The 21,923-nt window shown below is 56.5% G+C and overlaps 1 protein-coding gene across 1 annotated transcript; it reads right to left on the reverse strand.

The window, feature by feature from the left end:
• Positions 1 to 1,378: 1,378 nt before the first annotated feature.
• On the reverse strand, positions 1,379 to 9,081 carry PLK5 (polo like kinase 5 (inactive)). Its single transcript, XM_077119370.1, has 15 exons — positions 8,974 to 9,081; positions 8,042 to 8,155; positions 7,811 to 7,929; positions 7,340 to 7,479; positions 7,161 to 7,248; positions 6,951 to 7,046; positions 6,159 to 6,357; positions 5,818 to 5,944; positions 5,490 to 5,563; positions 4,932 to 5,016; positions 4,603 to 4,680; positions 3,544 to 3,700; positions 2,610 to 2,739; positions 2,410 to 2,520; positions 1,379 to 1,567 (listed from the first exon to the last, which is right to left on the reverse strand). Exons 1-15 carry the CDS (start codon positions 9,079 to 9,081, stop codon positions 1,379 to 1,381), a joined length of 1,815 nt encoding a protein of 604 aa, XP_076975485.1.
• Positions 9,082 to 21,923: the final 12,842 nt, after the last annotated feature.

Genomic DNA, 21,923 nt, shown 5'->3' on the forward strand with positions numbered 1-21,923 from the left:
CATTTTCCTTCTTCATCTCCAAAGGTCGCTGCCTGGTCTCTGCTTCACGTGGCTATGTCGTTCTGCTCTGCTCTCTCTCAGAGCTCTCATTCTCCAAAATGTTTCCCCTTTTATAGACTTGAGAAACTAATCAAGACCCACCCAAAATGGGTGGGGACACATCTCCACCTAATCCAGTTTAACAACCACTCTTGATTGAGTCACATCTCCAGGGAGATGACCTAATTAAAGTTTCACACATACAGTACTGAATAGGGATTAGAAGTAACGGCTGCCTTTACAAAATGGGATTAGGATTAAAACATGGTTTTTCTAGGGTACATAATCCTTTCAAACCAGCGCACCATCCAAATACAGCTTCCAAAGTCTATTGCCGGGTAACAAATCACCCCAAAATTTAGTGGCTCAAAACAGTGACTATTTTATTACCCTTTGGGGTCCTGTGAGTTGATGGGGTTCGGCTGCCCCAGCATGTCCCATTGTACCAAAAATGGGAATAGAGAGAATATTCTGCTCTTTTTGCTCCTGGGCAATTTTGCATGTTGATTTCCACATTCCAAGTTCTCCGAATATAATTCCCAAAGCTGCTTGGCTTCATTGCTTCCTTGCCCCAGGGCCACTCCCCAGCCTGGCAGCACCCACCTGAGGGCTCGTGCTAAACCTTAGTAAGAGAGACTTAACTTCAACCTGACCTTCACCTGACTCGGTTCAGCCGGGATGCTATGCTAGGTCTGTTTAAATCTCATCTCCTGCCTTCCAGAGTCAGAAGCAGCTGCCTTTTCTGATCCTGGTAGGCACAAATTTCTGACTCTTCTATTGGATTTCTGCTTGCTGGATGGCCAGTTCTTTCCCACATTCATCTCTCTCTTATAATAACTTGCCAGTAAGGACCAGCTCCCCAGAACTGCCAGCTCTATGCGTTGTCCGGTCCAACTGTTATCACAGTTGATGATTTTGTCAAATGTTTTGCCACCATAACAGCCTCCAACCTCACTGCCCATCCAATAAGCTAATGCCAATATATTTTGGATTTTGATGTGAACGTCTGTTTTGATGGAAATCTAGCCCAACTCTGCCAACAAAGGGCAGTGATGCTAGAGGCACAGCCGGCTTTAAGGAGCCTATCACCGAAGGCCCTCCGACACTCGCTCCCAAAGAGAGGCGGACCAAAAGATACAGAGTCGTTTTGTTTAATGAAAAAAGAACAAGGCAGATGAGAGTCTGGTGGAACAGTCAGGCCACAAGGCAAGGACCCCACTCTCGGTGCTCCTTGCATCCTCCCTCTCTACCCCAGGCTCTGCCCCGCCCCAGAACACCAACAGAAATGGTGCCTGGGTCCTTGGCACCATCAGACAGAGGTCCACTCTGAACTTCAGGTTCACTCGATGCTCTGCAGCAGGCGGAGGGCTTGGCAGAGGTGCTGGCGGGTGGCAGGGGCACAGCCGTGGCTCCACAGAACGCCCAGTGGGTAGGAGACTCCTGGCCGGCCTTGTTCCCAAAGCGTGAGCAGCAAATGCTGACCCTTTCCGCTCAGCACCAAACGAGCCTGGTCTCCGCTGAAGCTGACCTGCCCAGGTGTGGGGTTGCAGCGAGGGCTCAGTCAGGGTCAGCCCCCGCCCTGGCCCTCTGGGGAAAGGCACATGGGAACCTAGAAGGAGAGCCCCCTGGGATGAATCTTTGTGCCCGCCCCACCCATCGGGGCCTGCAGCCACGCACTGTCCTGAACAGATGGGGAAACTGAGGCCAAATGGAGACACCCTTCCCATCTCCCAATGAGAATCCCTACTTTCCATCCAGTTCTGAACCCTTTGTACTGGCTCAGTGACCTTGGGACTCTCAAGCCCTCTGAAGGGTGGACCCCCAGTCGCCAAGCGAGGCCATTGGGCGCCATCCCTCCCTAAATTACGGGAGCCCGGCTCAGGCCAGGCCGAGCAGATTATCAGGCGCCCATGTCCTGGTTTGAACAGAATTTTCTTTTTAAAGTAAAATTTAAAAAATAAAATGACAAAGAAAGTATTCCATAATATTTCTTTGAAATCTGTCTCAGGACTGGCTATGATTTCTCAGAAATCTTTATCACTGCTTGGGGAAAAGAAATCTAACTTAAAAGCGATTTTCCAATGCAATGACCCTTTACCAATATCACATTTAACTGCACACAAAGATGACCCCAAATTGCATTTTGCCGCCAATTCAACATTCTTTCTTTGCAGTGTTGCATTTTTCATGTGCAAGATAACGCCTTTTTCTTTCTTTCTTTCTCTCTCTCTCTTTTTTTCTCTCCTTCTCTCTTTCTTTCTTTCTTTCTTTCCTTCCTCCCTCCCTCTCCCTCTCCCTTCCTTCCTTTCTTTCTTTCAGGAAGTGAAGTCTCCTGGGGGCCCCCGAAAGCTGCCCATGGAACCAGCCTACCTGTACCGTCCTGTTGCTGAAGATGAGCAGGACGGCTGGCTTGGAGATGAGGAAGCGCAGCAGGCAGGGGCTGGGGCCCAGGGGCCGGGTGGGCATGGGGAGGGGTCCCTCCTGTGGGACCCCATGGGACGATCAGAGCCCCGGTGGGTCCCCACCTGCCCAGCCCCGGCCTGGCCCCACCCCGGCCCTTCCAGCCTCACCTCTCGAAGCCGCTGCTGCAGGTACTGCAAGACCAGACGCAGGATGGCCAGCTTGGCAGCCAGTGTGGCCGGCACGTCCCCCAGTGGGAAGGTTTGCAGCCTCCTGCGGTGGGGCATATAGCAGACCTGGCTGGGTGGTGAGGGCACGGGGCAGTGTCGGCCTTTGGGGCCTCTGTCCTGGGCATCCCCTGCCCGTGGACTCCTTCCCACCCAGCTACGCCCCCTCGGACAGTGGTCTGCTCTCTGAAACTCAGCTTCTCCTCTTGGGAGGCTTTGTCTCCATACTGAGATCTCAAGTAGCCCCCAAGCCCGCCCTTTCTACCGTCTCCCTTTCGTGGTAGCTGCTGCACCGTCCTTCTGACCTTCAATCTAAACCTAGAACCCAGCCCCTGTCATCCCTCTGAGGGCACCACCCATGTCCAGGCCACCACTGCTGCCTGCCTGGACTACTGCAGCCACCTCTTCACTGGTTCCTGACTCACTCCTGCTTCCTCACCACAACCCAGAAGATGATAGAAAAAATGAGGGTCAGACTTCTCTTCTCCTGCCCTAAAGCCTCAGGGGGACTCCTAGTCTCTCTGTCCTCCCCCTGGCTCTCTCAGCTTCCTTGATTTCCCTATACTATCGATCCCACCTCTGAGCCTTTGCACATGCTGTTCCCTCTGGTAGCAATGCTGTTTCCAACAGGCACTTTTCGTTGTCTGTGTCTTACCTCAACCTCTGCACAGAGGCTTCCCAACCATACTATTGACAGTCCTCTCTCCCCCAACCTGCTGCCTCACCTTGTTCGTTACCTTCAGGAGAGTCACACCTGCAATCGCTCAGTCGCTCATAGTGTAGCGTCTGACTCCCCCACCAGGAGATGTTCACAGCAGGTGTTCAATAAATAATTGAGGAACGAGTGAAGGGAGGGGACAGGGGCCTCAGAGCTTACCCGTCTGGGGGACACAGGGACATATGGGTGCCATCTCTGAACAGAACACCACTGCCCCCATCTGACAGCTGGTAGCCGAAGCCATACTTGCTGGAATAATCCACCCACTGAGAGGCCCAGAGGATGGGCTGCTGCTCCCCTGGGGGGTCCTGCAGAGCTGCAGACAGAGAAAATGAAGGTGAACTAAGCCAGGAGTGGGGTATAAGGGGCCGAGGGAGGCTTGGTGGCTTTCAGGGTGGAAGAGCAGACAGAAACTGTGTAGAAAAAAGTCTGAGCAATAGAAAACTCACTCTTGCCCCGTCTGGGAGGTATAGGGATCTTGGGCTGTCTCTGGAGATCTCAACAACACTATAAGGTTTTTATTTTATTTTTAAAATGTATTAACAGATAAAAATTGCCCAGTGAGATGTAAAATGCTGGCAGGTTTTATATGTCAATTTATGGGACCCAGTTATTCAATCTGACACTAAGGCAGGTACCCCTGGAGGGATTTCGTATGATGGGGTTACAATCTGCAGCATTTTAGTTTAAGCGAAGGAAACCACCCTCGGTAACCAGGGTGGGCCTCATGCAATCAGTTGAAACGCCTTCAGAGCAGAATTGAGGTTTCCCTGAAGGAAGAAGAAATTCCACCCATGATGGCAGCTTCCACTCCCGTCCGAGAGCTTTCCACTCGAGAGCTTCCCCCCTGAGGGTTTCCCACATGCCAGCTCCACAGCCCCGGAGCCCATTCCTGGAACAAAATCCCTTTTATTTATGTGGAAGCAAATCCCACTGGTTCTGTTGTCCTGGGAGAATCCTGACTGGCACCAGAAGTCTCTCACAAGTCCAGACTCATCCCCCATCGTGAGATGAGCCTTGCTTTACAGATGAGGAAACTGAGGCACAGAAGGGTCAAGTGCTTTGCCTGAAGTCACCACACCAAGAAGCCCCCCGAGCCCAGCCCCCTGCTCCCCAGGGCAGCCCCGGAAATACCCAGGAAGGGACTGGATGGCACAAGGAGAAGTTCCCTTGGATTTTAAGAGAAAGGTGGCCTCTGTGTGCGGGCTGGGGCCGCACCTGGGGGACCGGTGTCCAGGCAGAGCTGCAGGCTTCTGATGGCCGCCTCCACCTCCGGCCAGGGGCTCCCCTCGGGCCCTGGGGAGACAGATTTGTGGCGGGGAGGGGGGCAGGGAGAGATGGGGGCACCGACAGGCCTTGGGCTTTGTCAACCAGCCCTGCCCCAGCCTCCTGCAGCCAGGGAAGCCTTAGTATTAACCAGAAGGATTCGAGACATTGCACCCAGAAGCTAAAGCTGGAGTGCGGGGTGGGGTGGGGTGCGGGACCATGGAAAGCAGGGATCGTCACTCCCCCCCCACCCACAGCCCCGGCCGGGGACCCCCACTCACCGGCTGGCTCTCGCCTGAGAGTCCCTTGTGTGAGGAGGTGGATGGGGGACTCAGGGCGGGGGGCCCTCCTTTCAGACGGGGAGTCCTTTGGAGAGAACAGCAGTGCCGAGGGGTGACCTGAGAGGGTGAGGGGCTCTGATCTCCCTTGTGCACCGCCCACCACCCCCGACCCAGGATGGTTCCTGGCCTCTCCCTCTGCCAGGAAGCCTCCCCAGCCTGCAGAAGGACCTGATTTCATCTTCGAAGGCAGCCTCGGAGCATCTCAAAGGCATACAGCTGGCATTTAATACATGTAGATGGAATGAATGGATGGATGGGATTGGGGTGGCTTCGCCTGGGAGAGCCGCCAGGTGGGGAGACTGAGCTGGTCACAGATGGGGCCCACCCCAACGGGGGAAGGCAGGATCAGAGAGCAGGGTCTGGGGCTTGGGGTGCCAGAGGGGTCGGGGCCTCTGCCCAGGGATCCAGGACAGCCAGCATGGGGGAGGGGGCTTTAGAAGTGGCCAAAGTAGTGCCCCGGGGGTATTGGGAGCCCCCAGGCCCCCCGCCATTTCTCACCTCACTGCCCCACTCGATGGAGTCAGATTCCAGGCCCCCTGCTGGTCTTGGGGCCTCTTCGGGAATGGAGGGGCCTGGAGGAGGGAGCAGGGCATTTAGGGAGCAGGACCTCGGCCCCCTCCCATGCAGGATAGGTAGGCACTTGCCACCCACCTGGGCCGTGGATGTGGGGAAGGTGTGGGGCAGGTGGCGGCGAGGTATGCACAGGTGTGTGAGGTGGGAGAGGTGGCAGGGAAGTAGGGGCAGGTGGGAGCAGCACGGGGGTGGGGGTGGGGTCGGGAGGGGTGGGACAGGGGCGGACAGGTGTGCAGGCAGGTGAGGTACTCACAAGTTGGCCGGCATTGGGGCAGCATCAGCCGGCCCACCTTCCTGAAAAGCCGGCCCAGAGGCTGGGGGATGGCGAAGATGGGTGAACTGCGGCAGGAATAGGGGGGCAGCCGGGCCGGAGTGAAGCCCTTCAGAGGGGGACACTGGGAGGTCAGCACCGGGCGCAGGTTGCCCAGCTCCCGGCCCTGGCTCCTGAGTGGCCAGACCCCCCCCCCCCCCATGGCTTTTCCTCAGCCATGGCTGAAAAGTCCCCGAGGAATCAGGCACCCAAAGTCACACCCAAGGCTGCGTGGGCACAGCGGGACCAGCCCCGGATGCCCCACACCCGTGAACGCCGCACACCTGTGTGAAGAAATCAGCCTGCAGGACCAGGTCGAGGCTGGGCCGCTCCGCGGGGTCCGGCGCCAAGAGGCGCGCGATGAGGCACCGGGCGCCGGGCGAGAGGTGAGCCGGTTCCGGGTAGCGGCCCTCGCGGATATTTTGGTACATCTCCAACAGGGGTGCCGCCGGGAACGGCGGGGTGCCAGTCAGCACCAGGTACCTGGGCCGGGTAGGGGGCAGGGAACTGGGTGCCTATTTGCACCTGTCTTGGACAGTCAGGGTTCATTTGCCCTTACCTGTGCACACCTGGCCGCACCTGTCTACTCCCATGTCCCTACGCTGTACATCCTCTGCATCACGTCCCCATACCTGCCCTGCATCTGCTCACACCTGGTCATTCCTGTGCACCTCGCCCCACCCTGCTCAGATCCTAGCACCTGTCTGCACCTGTCCACACCTGTCGGCACCTTTCCAATTCTGGTTTATGCATGCAGACACCTGCTCTGCTCCAGCACGCATCTCACACCTGTACATACACCCACGTGCCTGGGTCAGCCTAGGCAACCCCTACATGCCCGCACTTATACACACCTCGAACCAGCCCACACCTCTATGCACACTTGCCCGTGTGCCGCCTTGCTCATACATCCTCACTATTCATCTTGCAGTCAGATGATGCCAAGCTCATATTCCTACCTGCCCCCATACCTGTACACACCTGCCCACGTCTGTCCTGTGCATGCTGCCACCTGCCCACACCTGGCCTCACCTGGGCAGTCCTGCCCATCTTCCCGAATTCAGGGTTCCACTCACATGATGCAGCCCAGAGCCCAGATGTCCGACTGGCAGGAGTGCCCGTTCCTGGAGACAACCTCTGGAGCCAGGAAGTTTGGGGTCCCGCAGAGCCCTCTGTAAGGGGGATCACCACGGGGGATGGGGTGCTCAGGAAGGCTGGAGGCCCCATGCCAGATGTGGGGTCCCCTGTGCCCACCCAAAGAGACTGCCCAGAGACCCTGTTCTCACCTGTGGCAGCGGCCCCCAGGCCCCACCCTGGCAGCCAGCCCCAGGTCTCCAATCTTCACCTCCATGTTCTCGTTAAGGAAGAAATTACCTGTGAGGGGGGGTGGGGGGGTTGCTGCATATGATGGTGGGAGGCGCTCCACACCCCCCACCCTGCCATCACCCCCTTTCCCTGCACTCACTGAGCTTCAGGTCTCGGTGAACGATGCACCGCCGGTGGAGGTAGGCCAGGCCGCTGATCACGCCCCGCAGGTAATAGCGCACCTCTGGTTCTGTCAGGGTCTGCCGTGCCTTCAGCACGTGGGCCAGAGACTGCAGGGGACAGGTAGGCAGCGGCGTCAGCCCTGGGTAGACACAAGGTGGGCTCAGATGAACTCAAGTATGGTGAATTCAAGAGGCCAAGAAGGTAAAGGTGAGTTCGACTTGCCCAAGGTAGGCATGGCTGCTTGCTGGGTGGGCACAGGTGCCCCCCAGGGGATGGGCAGGTAGGTAGACACAGGTGAGCTCAGGTGTCCTTAAGTGGGTCAAAAGCACCTACCTGGGCAGGTGAGTCAAGGATGGCATGGGAGGGCATATACGGGCACATAATGGGCACAGCGTGGGCACAAGTGGAAGCAGGTAAGTATAGGTGGGCAGGGGGGCAGCCCCGGGGCACCTGGCGGCTGCAGTACTCCAGCACCAGGTACACGTGGTCCCGGTCGGAGAAGTGTCCGTGGAAGGCCACGATGTTGCGGTGTCTCAGGCAGCTGTGCAGGGCGATCTCACGCTCCACCTGCAGGCAATGGCCCCACGTGGTCTCACCCAGCAGGTGCACATGCACGCATCCTTCAACCCCCACGGCTGGGACCCAGGGGCCCCTCGGGGCACAGCTGCAGGCTCCATACCTTCCCCCGCAGGCCCAGCCGCCCGGGCCCACTCCCGCCTCGTGGCACCACTTTGACAGCGAACACGGCACTGGTGGACATGTCCGTGAGCTTGTAGCAGCGGCCTGAGGCGCCCTGCAGGAGGGTGGGGGGGCAGCGGAGCAGGGCCCCGGGGGGCTCAGATGGGTCCCTGGGCTGCACATAGGACACACAAGACCCCCACTCTGCCTGGGACCCCACCACTCTCACCCTTATGGACACGCACCACCACGCACAGTAAGGCACCACCAAGCATGGACGCACAACACGCAGACATGCAGTACAACTCATGGATGCACAACAGCACACAAACACATGGGCGCACATCACAGCCCACAGACACGCGGGAGGCACAGAGATGTAGCACACACTCAAGCAGGCACCTGGATACGCAGCACTCGAGCACGCAGATCCACACGCATCACACACCTGGAGACAACAGGGCACGGAGTCCCTAAGGGAATGGGCGTGGGCGTGTGTCCGTGTGTCCTACCCAGCACCCGGGGATCCCAGCACTGACGCCGTCCAATCAGGTTCCACCAGGCAGTGCCCATGGCGCATCCGGCAGTCACAGAGCCGGTGGCGGGAGACTCGGGGACCCAGCACTAGGCAGCAAACTCACATGGACGCGCCACACACACACACACACACACACACACACACACACACACACACACACACACACACGGAGGCAAAACCCCAAACATCCGCGCACACTCCTGCCAACAAATCAACAAGCGGCACCACCACACGTCTCCACTCCGCTTGCCGGAGCACGACTCAGCTTCGCACAATCTGCCGGGGCCCCCACCCCGCCCCAGACCCACCTCCCAAACTGGACCCCCCCTGCTCGGACACGCCCCCCTCCCCAACGGGACCCTCTGCCTGCAGGGCCCCGGGAGCCGATCCCCCACCTCGCCTATCAGCTCCCCGCGCCTGTAGACGCGGCCCGAGTCCGGGTCCCTCAGGAAGGCAGGGGCCACCGGGAGGCTCCCGCGCTGTCGCCGCGGCCCGGGCTCCATCGCGCCCCGCAGCTCCTCCGGGCCACCGCGCGGGCACTGGCTCAGTCTCCGCCCGGACCCCCGCGCCGCCGCTCCTCCGGGGGTGCGCGCCACGGGAGGGGGGGACGCGTCTTATTGGCTGCGGGGGGCGGGGAGGGGGCGGAGTCCAGGCGCTCCGGGACGGCCGGAGCTCGGGAGGGGCGGGCGCGTGGGGACCCGCGGGGGCGCGTGGGGGCGCTGCGGGGACGCAGGGGGCTGGCAGCGGAACCAGGAGCTGGGAGTCAGCAGGCGCTCCTAGCCCTTTCTGGGCCCGCCGGCTCTCTTCGTCCTGCACCTTCCTAGGGGCTGGGAACTGCTAACCCAGCTCTTTTCACCGGGCTGGAAACTAAGGCTCAGAGGGGTAGATTCTGCTCTCCCAGAGGCTCCTCCCCTCCTCCCCGGGGAACGGGGAACGGGGGAGCAGGGCTGAGCTTTGTCTGATTGTCCTGCAAGTGTATGTTTGTGGAGCCTCTCTTCAGGGAGTGGGGAGTCCCTGGGGCCCACATGGTGAGGTCAGGTTTGATAGGGTTGGCACTGGGGAGCCACAGCAGACTTTGGAGCAGAGGAGAAGTTCAAGTCCCTGAAGGACTGGGGCTGAAGCTGGGGGAGGATTGAGTCCCAGGCAGGGAGGACAGAGGAGGCAGAGCAGGGATGGCGGGCAGATTAGACAAGGGGGACAGCAGGGAGAAGCGGCTAGCCTTGGAGAGCCACTGCTGACTCTTGGGCTTGTGACTCAGGGCACAGGGCGCCAGTGATGCCATCCCTGAGTGGGGACATGGAGGCCAGCTTCATGAGAAGACACTGGGTGGGCCTGGCCCTGCTGGGGTGAGTGGGGGACATCCTGGAAGCCTGGCGGTGCCCCAGGCTCACCCCCTCTAACCCCTCATTTCATCCTCATAGCAGTTTCTGGGACACAGGAAACAATCTTGTGCTCAAGCGGAGGCCCGGAGAGGCTAAGGTGCTTACCCAGCGAGGAAGGCCCAGTGGCTGGATTTGAATCCAGCTGCTGCCTCTGGCCTTTGCTGTGTTAATCCCCGAATGTTACATAATACGGGCGGTGGGGAGGGGCTGGCAGGGCTCCGGGTGGTTGGAACCAGGCCTTGGAATTTTCCGGAGACTAGAGTTTGGAATCTGGTCCAGCCATGCCACCGGGGTCACAGAATACCCCGTAGATTGTCACCTGCACACCTGCATCAATAGGGGGCACCCAGGGCATGGGTACTCTACGGGGGCCCTGATGCATTAACTCAGCAAGACTCAGGAAGCTTCACGTGGCCTGGGGTCCATGCACGGCCCACTGGCTGTGGCCGGGACTCCCCTGGAGAGAGAGGTGGGCAGCTCGGGGCCTGCAGCCTGAGCCACGTCATCTTGGCCACCCTGGAATCTACAGGAAAAGAAGCCGGTACTTTCCAGACAGGGCACCTCCATCTGCGTGTGAGCTCAGGTACTCATTAAGCGCCTACTGTATGCAGAGTCTGTGCCTAGCCCTGTGTGCCCAAGATGGACCCAGCCTGGCCCCTGTAAAGACAAAAGCAGTTTAAGGTGTAACTTTCACGATGCATCAGAGAAGCCTTCCCCGTGGCACTGTGTCCCCCATCCCTGCTTCCAGCTCTGGTGACCCCAGAGAGCCATGCCAGGCAGAGGCCGAGCGCTGGGGCAGGTGACCAAGCTGATGGAAACCCAGAAGACTGGTGGGCTGGGGAGGGGGCGGGGGAGGTGATCAGAATCTCCTGGTGTGGCACCATGCACCCAGCCCCTCTGTCTCTGCACGAACCAGCTCTCTCACCTGTCCCTCCTGCCCACCCTGTGCCCCCAGCTGAGCCTCCAGCATGGAGTCGGGGGGGGTCTTCCTTGTCCTGGCCTGTGCCCCTCTGAACGGGGACCCCCTTCCCCAGCCTCCCATCTGCGTAGCTGCCCTCAGACTCTGCTATGCCCTGGTCCCTCTGCCTAGCCCAGCCTGGCCTGGGGGGATGTGGGGGACTGCCAGGGACAGCTGGGGGTGAAGTGCCCAGTGCTGGCTTGGTTCCCACACTGTGCCTTCCCCAGGTACTTACTGTAAGCGGCTGCTCCTCACAAGAGCTTCTTCTCTCCTTCCCCTCTTCCTTCCTCTCATTCATTCACTCATTCATTCAGCAAATATTTATCAAGTGTCAGGCCCTGTGGTGGCAACAGAGAGACCCAAATGGCCTGGCCTTGAGGAGGTGACATTCTGGAAGGAGCAGAGGACAGAAAGCAAGTGGTCAGGAATAGAGATGAGAAAATCAGGCGGAGTGGGGACTCAGAAGCAAAAGAAAGCAGAGAGAGAGAGAGAGAGTGTGTGTGTGTGTGTGAGGGGTGTTTGCACACAGGGGTTGGGGCGGGCATCTCTGAGTGGTGACCTGCCCAAGCCCCCAGTGGGGGCTGTGGAAATGGGGGACATACCCCCTGTACATATAAGGGGATGAAAGTCTCGGGTTTGAGAACCGGGAAGTGACACTGGGGACTGCCAGCTCTTTCTCTCAGCACCCTTACGCTAGGATGAAATAAGCTCTCTGATCCCAATAAAATTAAACGATATCATTAGATTCTCAGCTGCACCCTGGCCCCCCCAAAAAACCCACGACACCCCAGCCTTATGAGGCATATCGATATTCCCATTGCACAGATGCGGAAACTGAGGCACGGTTTGTGCGATAAGCCTGGCAGCCCAGAGCCAGGAAGCAACAGGGTGATATCCGACGGGGCAGCCTGACCCTCCCACCCCAAGCCCTCCCCTCGGGTCCTGAGGCCAGGTGGGGGCAGGCCAGAGCCCCCCCACCTCCAGCCTGGCCACTTTGTTCCCCAAGCTCCAAGTCCACAGGCCTCATTTTCCCTTCCAGGCTGTTCTTTTCCTGACCCGGGAGAACTCACCAGACTCAGCAGATTTCCCAGGAGCAGTGCAGGAAGCGCAGCTTAAAATACCTGCCCGCAGGTGGAGGGGGTGGCTGCTGAGACAGCACCTCCCAGCGTGGGCTCCCGGGGGGGCCTCGCGGGGCTCATGGGGCTGGGTGCGGGGTCAGTAGAGGTTCCCTGTGGTCAGCCCAGCTCCCTCTTTCCAGAAGGTGCCACATCTTCTGGGTTATAAAACATCCTGTGGCCTCCCGCGTGTCTGTCCCCGTGAGTCCCTGTCCTCTCCATCCATAGTCCCTGGGGACCAGCAGCCCTGTCAGCAGAGGGGGTAGGCAGAACCCCACTGCTACCGTGCCCCAAAAACCCATAACTCTGCTGCCACATCCCCTGGGCTCCCACCATCCCTCTTGGTGTCAGCTCCTTCTAGAAGGCCCTTGCGTGTCTCCTCTTACCCCTCAGAATTGGTCTGGTGCCCAGGGCACCAACCTGAGACCCTCGCCCCCAGCCCCCTGCATTCCCCACTGACAAGGCTGCACACGTGTCTGTTTTTGGCCCGGGCATGGCTGGGTGCTCCCTGCTCAGTGCTCCCCATCCTCGGGTCAGGGCCTGAGACCTGGGGATAGCAGCTGATTCCCATGCTGGCACATGAGGTCCGAGCCGGTCGGGGTCCCTCAGCCCTGTCTGGGGTGGGCTCAGCCCCCCGACCTTCCCCCTTGGACCCACAGCTGGGGGTGGGGGACGGGGTCAGGAAGGGGCAGACCCCGGAGTGCAGTTTGGGGTCCGTTACCCTCGAGACACTTCCTCGATCAGGGGGTGGGGTGGGTTGTCTCCAAGGGGTGCTGTGAGAAGGCCAGGGGGGATGGGGGGTGGGGACAGGCCTGAAGACACGCTGAGTCGGGGACCACGTCACTTCAGATCAGCTGGGGTCCTGGGCTGAGGATGGCCACACACTGAGGCTTGGGTCCCCCAGAACTGGGGACGCCTCAGAGTTGAGTTTGGGGGGGGGTTACTCTGGGACCCGGGGTTACAGGAAGTTCAGCAGAAGTGTTTCAAATCAGACGTTCCCTGGACTCAGCCCTGTGGGGCCCTCGCCGCCTCCTCCTGCCCCTCACTCACCCTGGGCTGGCCTCCCTGCTGGGCCTGGAGACCCGACTGGGGACCCGACTGAGCCCGTCCTACCTCAGGGTCTTTGCACATGCCGTCCCCACTCCCAAGGCTTCGCCTACCTGCCCTGTCTCATCTTTTAGGACCATCTTGCCTGGGAGGCCACCCCCCACCCCACCCCCAGGAGTCCACATTACAGCCTGAAATGACTCCATTTCCTTGTGGTTTTGCTCATTTTCTATCCCACCAGACCAGGACTCCCACAAGCAGGGACAGCTCTGCCATCATCAGTGTCATGTCCCCAGTAAGCTGTCCTGACACCCCCAGGCTCATTAGCAGCACACAACCCCCCTGCCATAATACCCCGCGGCTGCTCTGGGGTGGCTCCCCCCGTCCCCTGTGTCCTCTCTCCCAGACGCAGCCTCGACCTCTATTCAAAGCGTGGTGTGGCGGTTGGAACGGGTGGACTTTCCCTCAGAATAACCGTTTTTACATCTGTGTGGGCATTTTTGCCAATCACGAGAGAAATAGCTGAATGTCATGTGGGAACCCAGAACTGAGAAAGCACTTTAGTGGAAAAACAATGAAATCCTAATAAAGTCTGGGGCTTACTCCCAGGACTGGCCCCCCACCCAGTGGGTTTCTTAGTGGGGTGCGGCTCGAGGCGAGACTGGACCAGGCTGTGAGAGTCTTCTCTGGCCACTGACACCCACATTTATTCTCTGACAGTTCTGGGGAGCAGGGGTCTGAAGCGGGGATCGCTGAACTAAAATCCCCACATGGTGGGGCTGGCTCCTGCCGGGGACTTCCAGAAGATTCCTGCCTTTTCCAGCCTCCTGGCGCTGTGGCAGTGCAGTGACTTCCAAGCTTTCTCTCTCGCACTCTCTGCTTCCATCCTCACATCTCCCTTTTCTAACCCTGGCCCCGGCCTCCCTCTTATAAGGACCCTGTGATGAGTCCGGGATATCCTTCCATCCCAAATCCTTACCTTTATGAACTCACTGCCCTCTCCGCTCCTACGTGGGACATGACTCTCAGGGGTGTAAATGTCCCTGGCAATGTGGGACAGAAATCCCTGGATGAGCCATGCCCCGGCATCATGGGACTGAGAAAGCCTTCTTGACCAAAAGGGGGAAGAGAGAAATGAGATAAAATAAAGTGTCAGTGGCTGAGAGATTTCAAACACAGTTGAGAGGTTATCCTGGAGGTTATTCTTAAGCATTATGTAGATATCACCTTTTTAGTTTACGCTGCGGGAATGCAACACACCAGAGACGGATTGGCTTTTAATAAAAGGGGATTTATTTTGTTGGTTCTGCAGAGGAAAGGCAGCTAACTTTCCACTGAGGTTCTTTCTTACGTGGAAGGCACAGGATGGTCTCTGCTGGTCTTCTCTCCAGGCCCCTGGGTTCCAACAACTTTTCCAGGGTGACTTCTTTCTGCATCTCCAAAGGCCTGGGCTGAGCTGCGAGTGCTGAGATGAGGCATGCCGAGCTGCTAGGCTGTGCTACATTGCGTTCTCTCATTTAAGCACCAGCCAATTAAGTCAAATGTCACTCATTGCAGCAGACACGCCTCCTAGCCAACTGCAGATGTAATTAGCAACAGATGAGGTTCATGTACCATTGGCTTGTGTCTGCAGCAACAGAACTAGGTATGCTCACCTGGCCAAGTTGACAACTGAATCTAACTAACACAACGGTGTATTGGAGTGGCTGGAGAGAAGTATCTGAAACTGTTGAGCTGTATTCCAACAGCTTTGAATCTTGAAGATGAATGTATAGCAATATAGCTTTTACAGTGTGACCACGTGATTGTGAAAAACCTTGTGTCTGATGTTTCTTTCATCCAGGGTATGGACAGTTGAGTAAAAATACATGGATAAAAAAATAAATAAATAATAGGGGGGATAAGGGATAAAATAAATCAAGTAGGTTGAAATACTAGCAGTCAATGAGAGGGAGGGATAAGGGGTATGGGATGTATGAGTTTTTTCTTTTTATTTCTTTTTCTGGAGTGATGCAAAAATGCTCTAAAAATGATCATGGTGATGGATACACAACTATATGATGATATTGTGAATCACTGATTCTTTACCGCAAATGAACTGTGTGTGTGTGTGTGAAGATTTGTCAATAAACATATATTTTTTAAAAATCCTTACCTTTATCCCCTCTGCCCAGACCCTTATGCCATGTGAGGGGATATTTCCAAAATTGCCAGGATAAGGTGGGATGTCTTTGGGGAGATATTTTCCCACAGAGGACAGATGTGGACTCCCTGTTGTCTCTTTGCAATTTTTCAGTAAACCAAAAAATTACATCAGAAAAATTTAAAAAAAAAAATCTTAAGAAGTGTAATAAATAAGGTACCAGTGATTGAGAGAGTCCAAATACAGTCGAGAGGCTACTCTGGAGGTCACTGTTATGCAAGCTTCAGTAAGACATTTCTGCTATCAAAACTTGCCAAACCCCAACCAAAACCATTCCAGCCAATCCTAAAGAACCCTTAGAGCATTATATAAGAGTCTACAAAGGTTCCATGCACTAGGGGAACTTTCCAGAAACCTACAACCTCTAGATGGGTCCCTGGACCAGATAAGTCCTGAAATACAGAGGGCCCAGCCTCTCCAGAACATCAGCTAGTTCCATCCCCCTACCCCATATTATCGACAAACCCTTCCAACATGAAAAAGTGAGAATAGGTATGACCTAAATACTCTAAAGAGTGGGAGAGAGATCAAAGGTGATGGTGGAGTTATACAGAGAAGGTAGGGTTTAACAAATGAGTATGAGTGCTGAGTTATTATACTGATATTTCTTTTAGGTTCCAGTACCTTAGAGCAGCAAAAAATAAAAATCTGAAATTACAAAATTGTGACGCATACCAAACTCTGAAATCTGTTCTACAAGTAATTGTTATGATGTACTTTGAAATTCACTGCTTTTATGTATAAATGTTATTTAAAGAGGAGGAGTATAACAGAGAAGATAGGATTTAACAAATGAGTGTGACTACTGGATCAGTATATTGATATTTCTGTTGATCTCCAGTATGTTGGAGCAGCTAGAAGAAAACATGAAAAATCGTGGGACCGTAACCCATAGCAAACTTTAACATTTGTTCTATAGCGACTTGTTAAAATGTGCTTGGAAATTTATTGCTTTTTTTGTATATATGTTACATTTCAGTTAAAAATAATAATAATCTTATTACAGGAAATTCAAACAAAATCCAGGAGGCAGTCCCCCAGGGCCTGTTCCTCCCCATATAAAAGGACTTTTCTTTTTACCCAAATGGTAGCTTATGATACCTAGTATATCTAATCATCCATAATACTTAGGTTGTACCTTGGACAACGTTTCATGTTCGAAAAACACTCTTAAGCTCCTCTCCCTCCCGCAGCCCCAAAGCCACGTGCGGGCCCTGCCTGCACTCCCTTCCTGTACCCCCCCCACCCCCCCCACCCTGCCCCTTACGCCTCTGTCCCTGTCATGCCGGCCTCTGGAGGGGGCTGCCCCCTCCACCAGATGCCCCCCTCCCTTCCTCCCTCCTCACCCAGTTCCGCTCCCCTCCAGGTCCTGCCTTCAGCTTCCCCTCCTCCGGGGGGGGTTCCCCCCGACACCCCACCCCAAAACCAGCTCCAGGCTCCCAGCTGTGGTTCTCCTGGGGCTATGCGATGATTTCACAATTAATCGTACAAGGACTTGGCTGCCTCCTAAACGCAGCTGCAGCCTGGGGGCCGGGTCTAAACTGAATGAATGAATGAATGAATGAATACCTACAGGTCTACCCCACTCCTTGCTTTCTTCTTCTTCTTAGTTTTTTTTGGGGGGGGAAAGCAGTTGCAGTGCATGGGCTGCGAATCGAACCCGGTTCTCCCACATGGCAGGCGAGTAGTCTCGCCTTGCTTTCTTTTAATTGTGGTAAAACACACACGACGTGATATTGATCATTTAGTACCTTTGCATTCTTGTGCAACCAGCACCACTAGCTCATTCCAGAACATTCTCATCCCCTCCCAAAGTAACCCTGCGCCACTAGCCGCCACTCCCCACCCCCTCCCCTAGCACCTGGCAACCACGGATCTCCTCTCTGTCTCTGTGAATTTGCATCTTCTGGGCATTTCCTATAAGTGGAATCAGATAATATCTGTCCTTTGGTGCCAGACTTATTTCACCCAATCCAATGTCCTGAAGTTTCATCCATGTTGTCGCATGCACCAGAACTCATTCCTTCTGAATAATCTTCCATTGTGTGACTATATCACAATTGGCTTAATCCATTTGTGCTACCCACACAAATGTGTTGTGTACCACAGAAAATCATGTTCTTAGATTTAATCCACTCCTAAGGGTCCAGACCTACTGTAGGTGGGACATTTTGATTAGGTTATTTCAATTGAGACCTGCCCCAGGATGGGAACTCACTCCTTTTACTGGAACACTTTATAAAAGGGTAAAAGGCAGAAAAAGCCCAGAGATGTTTGGAGAAAAGCTACAGAGGAGCTAAGAGAGGAGCCGCAAAAAACAGAGAGGGGGCCACTGAAGCCAGAAGCTGAAAGCAACGAAACGCAGGCGGAAAGGACCAGTAGAAGCTTCCCGCGTGACAGAGGTGTCCCAGATGCCAGCAGCCTGTCCTCAGAGTCCAGGTATCATCATATCGAGACCTTGATTTGGACACTTTCATGGCTTTTAGAACTGTGAGTTCTAAGTGAATAAATCCCCATTGTAAAAACCAACTCATTTCTGGTATATTGCATTCCAGCCGCATTAGCAAACCAAAACACCATTCGCCCACTGATAGCCATTTGGGCTGTTCCCACAGTTTGGCAATTGTGTACAATGTGTGCAATGTGTGCAATGGACATCTGTGTACGGGTTTTTGTTTGAACACCTGATTTCAGTTACTTGGGGTGGAATCGCAGGCTCCTAAGGGAATTCTATGCTCACTTTTCCAGGAACCGTCAGGCTGTTTTCCACATCTCCTCCATGTCCTTTATCTCACACACGGTATTAGAAAACATTCCTTCATCACAATACGTTTGGGTTGATTGCCAAGCGAACTTAGTTTCTGGGACATTCTCAAAGATGCAGTGAGTAACCGCGTTGTGTGAGAATTTCCCGGTGGTGTCCGATCAGCTCATTGAACAGTTGGGGAATTTTCCCACGGCTGGGACTCTTGTCCAGCCTCTCCCCGACCCTCGGGGTGTAGAACCCACCCAGGGGTCTCCCTCAGCCTCCATGAGGAGGGGCCTCTAATGATGGCTCTTTTCAGGGTCTTGGTGAAAGTAGTGACAGGGACCCCATGTTTGGATGCTGGCTGTGAAGCTGTCACAGCAACTCCAAATATCACCGTGTGTTCCAGCAGAGGGGGGGGCCCACCAGGGTATGAGGAGGCTTGGTTCTGCCCTGGTGGGGCTCACAGTTGCTGGATGTCAGTGGCATGAGGGCTGGCACTCTCCTAGGAGGGGACACTGCTCCCTTTAGCCAGGACCCTTTGCTTAGAAGTAACTGAAACTTAAAAAAAAAAAAAAAGATAGATGGCTTCAGGTGTGGCTTGATCCAGGAAAATCTGCCTCTTGCACTTTCTGCACTCTGTGTTGGCATCTCCTTGAGGCAGCTCTTCCTGGGGAGGCAAAGAAGACACTAGCAGTCCCTACTTAGCCCCAAACGGTCTAGCTGATGTCCAATGGCAGTCTGTCATTGGGCCACTAGGGTCACATGCTCTTCTTCAAGCCAATCACTTTGGCCCAAGAGACAGAATTAGCTAGTTGGACAATCTGGGACCACGTGATGCATTGTGGAGGTGCAGTCCCCATGGAAGCACCTGGAAAATCTAGGGAGTAGAGGGAGGGGCGTTCACCTGATGGAGGCAGAGGTGCAGGGTGAGCCTAACACTGTCAAAGTCTCGGAGCATGGGCAAATGGGCCAGGAAGGGGCTCTCTGAAGAATTCCAGGCAGCTGGAGTTAGCGGGAGCATTGGATACCTGCATGCAAGGAACAGATTAGGGCACCCCCATGAGAGATGCTGTGTACCCACGGTGTTGGGCAGTGGGCTGCATTGAGGGGGGTCGGCCAGAGGATCCAGGGTCTTGGTTTTGGTGCAGGGAAGACAACAGGACCCCTCCCGCCTGCTCTACTTGGGAAGCTGCAGTGTCCTGAGACCACGTGGCCAAGCCCAAGTGCTCACAGGAGGCCACGGGAAGGCCACGGGATGGGAGTGAGGCATAGGGAGGCCATGAGATCAGCTTCCAGGGACTTCTTAAGCAGCAGCCCGGCTGAGTCACGTCCCTGTGGACCCAGGGCGGCTCAGCCGAATCCCACCCTGGCCCTGCCTCAGCAAAAGCATCAGGGCTGAAGCCCAGGGTGGGGGGGGGGTCTCTGATGACCCCTGAGCTAGCATCCAGGCCAGAACCGAAGAAGGAACCTCCAGGGACTGCAGCCGCCCCTCCACCTGCACAGGTATTTTGAGCTGAGTCTCGGCTGCTTCCTCCAGGAAATCTGAGCCCAGCTGAGGTACGTCCAGAGGAGAAAAGGGAGGCAGAGGCCAGAGACCGGAGGGGAAACAAAGTCAGTGGGACAGGATCTGGTCGGCAGGGTAGGGGCGGGTTCAGGACCCCTGCGCCCACACTGGCACATAAAACCCAGCCCTGTCCAGCCGATCCCACAAGCGCTAGGGCCCATTCAGGGAGCAGTAACTGTTGCATGCTCTCCCTGCAGAACACAGTGCCTGCTGTATATACTCCCTGCAAGGCACTGTGCCAGCTGTACAAGTTCTCTCCAGGATGCAGTACCTACTGCATGCACTCCCTGTAAAACACAGTGCCTGCTGTATACGTTCTCGGCAGGATACAGTATCTACTGTATGCACTCCCTGGAGAACACAGAGCCTACTGTATACTGTCCCTGCAGGATGCAGTGCCTGCTATATGCACTTTCTATATGACACAGTGCCTGCTGCATGCACTCCATGCAAGTCACATTACCTGTTGTATACCCTTCCCCGCACAATGCCATGTCTGCTGTCTACTCTCCCTACAGGGTTTGGTGGAATGGGGCTTGGGGAATGGGGTACATCTGAGAGGGGGTGACTGTCCATGTGGCAGAGCCCTGGCTAAGCCCCAGCCCGGAGGGTACACACAGTAGGTGCTCAGGACAGGGTGCCCAGAATCCCTGCCCCCACTTCCTGTCCCGTGTGTGTGTGTGTGTGTGTGTGTGTGTGCGTGTGTGCCTGCACACAGGCACGAGCCTCTCCAATCAGGCTTAAGCCCTGCCCTGCCCATCAAGATCATGGGCTCCCCCACCATCTCCCACCCACCCAAACCCCACCCACCTACTGTCCACTCTCCGTCCTCAAACTAAATCTAGCCTTGGGGGCCCCATGCTCATCCTCTCCCTTCCCCGGGCCTGAGACTCAGGCCTCCTTCCCTCCGTCCTCTCTCACACCCTATGGCCTCTGCCACACCCCTAAACATCACCCCTGGGCTGCCCTGTCTGCCAAATCCCTCCACATCCCCCTGTAGCCGAACACACATTCTGCTCCATATCTCTCCCTGGTGTCCTACGGGCCTTTCACCCTCAACTAGTCTGCAAGCAGCTTCTAGACTTGCCTTTCCTCTTGAGCCCAGCCCCTCCAGCCCCCTCCCCACCCAGCCGCCAGACCCCTGCCTGGCCAGTCTCCAGCACCTCCCCAGCTGGATTTGGGCAGCAACTGCTGCTGACCTTGCCCAAGCAGAGCCCAGAGCCTCCCTGCCCCTCCCCTCTGCCCACAGCCCTGGCCCAGCCACAGCCACCTCCCACCACAGCTTAAACCCCTCCCAAGGCACTCATGGCCCCAAGCCACTGGCTGCACCCCCCCACCCCCCCACTCCCCACCCCTCCTGACTTGTCCTCTAGCACGCAACACTTCCCGGCCTCAGGGCCTTTGCACGTGCTGTTCCCTCCACCTGGGCTGCCTCTCCTCCACTTCTTGGTGGTGGTCTCTTCCCCAGGAAGCCCTTCCTGACACCCCCCCACCCCCCATGTGCCGTGCACCCTGATACACTCCTGGGAGCCTGCCCCCTCCCCTAACTGTGATTGGTTGGGTTGTTCACAGCTGTGCCGGCACATAGTCGATGTTCAGTAAATGTTGAATGAATGAATGTCTGCATGAATTAATGGCATGGGGGGCGGGCAGGAAGGCAGACACAGCAACCCTTCACTCCACCACACCCCATCTGCCCATCCCCAGGGTCAAGACTGACTGATAAGCAGAGAGGGCTTCTGGGAGGAGGGGGCAACTCAAGCTTAGTTTGGGCCGAGCCCAGGGAACAGAGGGGCAACCAGGAAGGAGGGGGCGCCCTCTCCCCCCACCGACTCCTAGATGCTCCCTTCCCCGCAGTACCGCCGCCAGAGGGCGTCGTGGGGCGGCAGCAAGGGGCTCCCGCGGGGCCCCTGGGGCATCCCGGAGGGGGCGGGGGGCGCAGCGCAGCAGCGCAGCCCGGAGATGGTGGGCTGGCGGGGAGCCCCAGGCGTTCAAAGAACTGAGGTCCAGCTTCAAATTCCTTAGTGGAGACCTTTGTCGACCCCACCGCCTAAATTGGGGAAACTGAGGTCGAAGGGGGTGGGCCCACCGCCGGCATGGGCAGGGGCCTTCTGGAACCCGGACTGGCTCCGAAGAAACCGCTCGCAGCCCGAGCCCGGGTCGGAAGGGCGGGAGAAGGGTTGGGGCGCGTCCTCGGTGACAGCAGCGCCCGGGAATGCGCCAGCCGGGAGGGGTCTCTCCGCCCCCCGCCCGGCCCCCGGGGCTGAGCTTCAACCCGTGCGCTGAGGCCCTGTGGCGGGCTGGCGAAGGCACCCCCGGGATGAGAG

This window comes from Tamandua tetradactyla, chromosome 11 (assembly GCF_023851605.1).
Source record: "Tamandua tetradactyla isolate mTamTet1 chromosome 11, mTamTet1.pri, whole genome shotgun sequence".
NCBI classification, from domain to species: domain Eukaryota; kingdom Metazoa; phylum Chordata; class Mammalia; order Pilosa; family Myrmecophagidae; genus Tamandua; species Tamandua tetradactyla.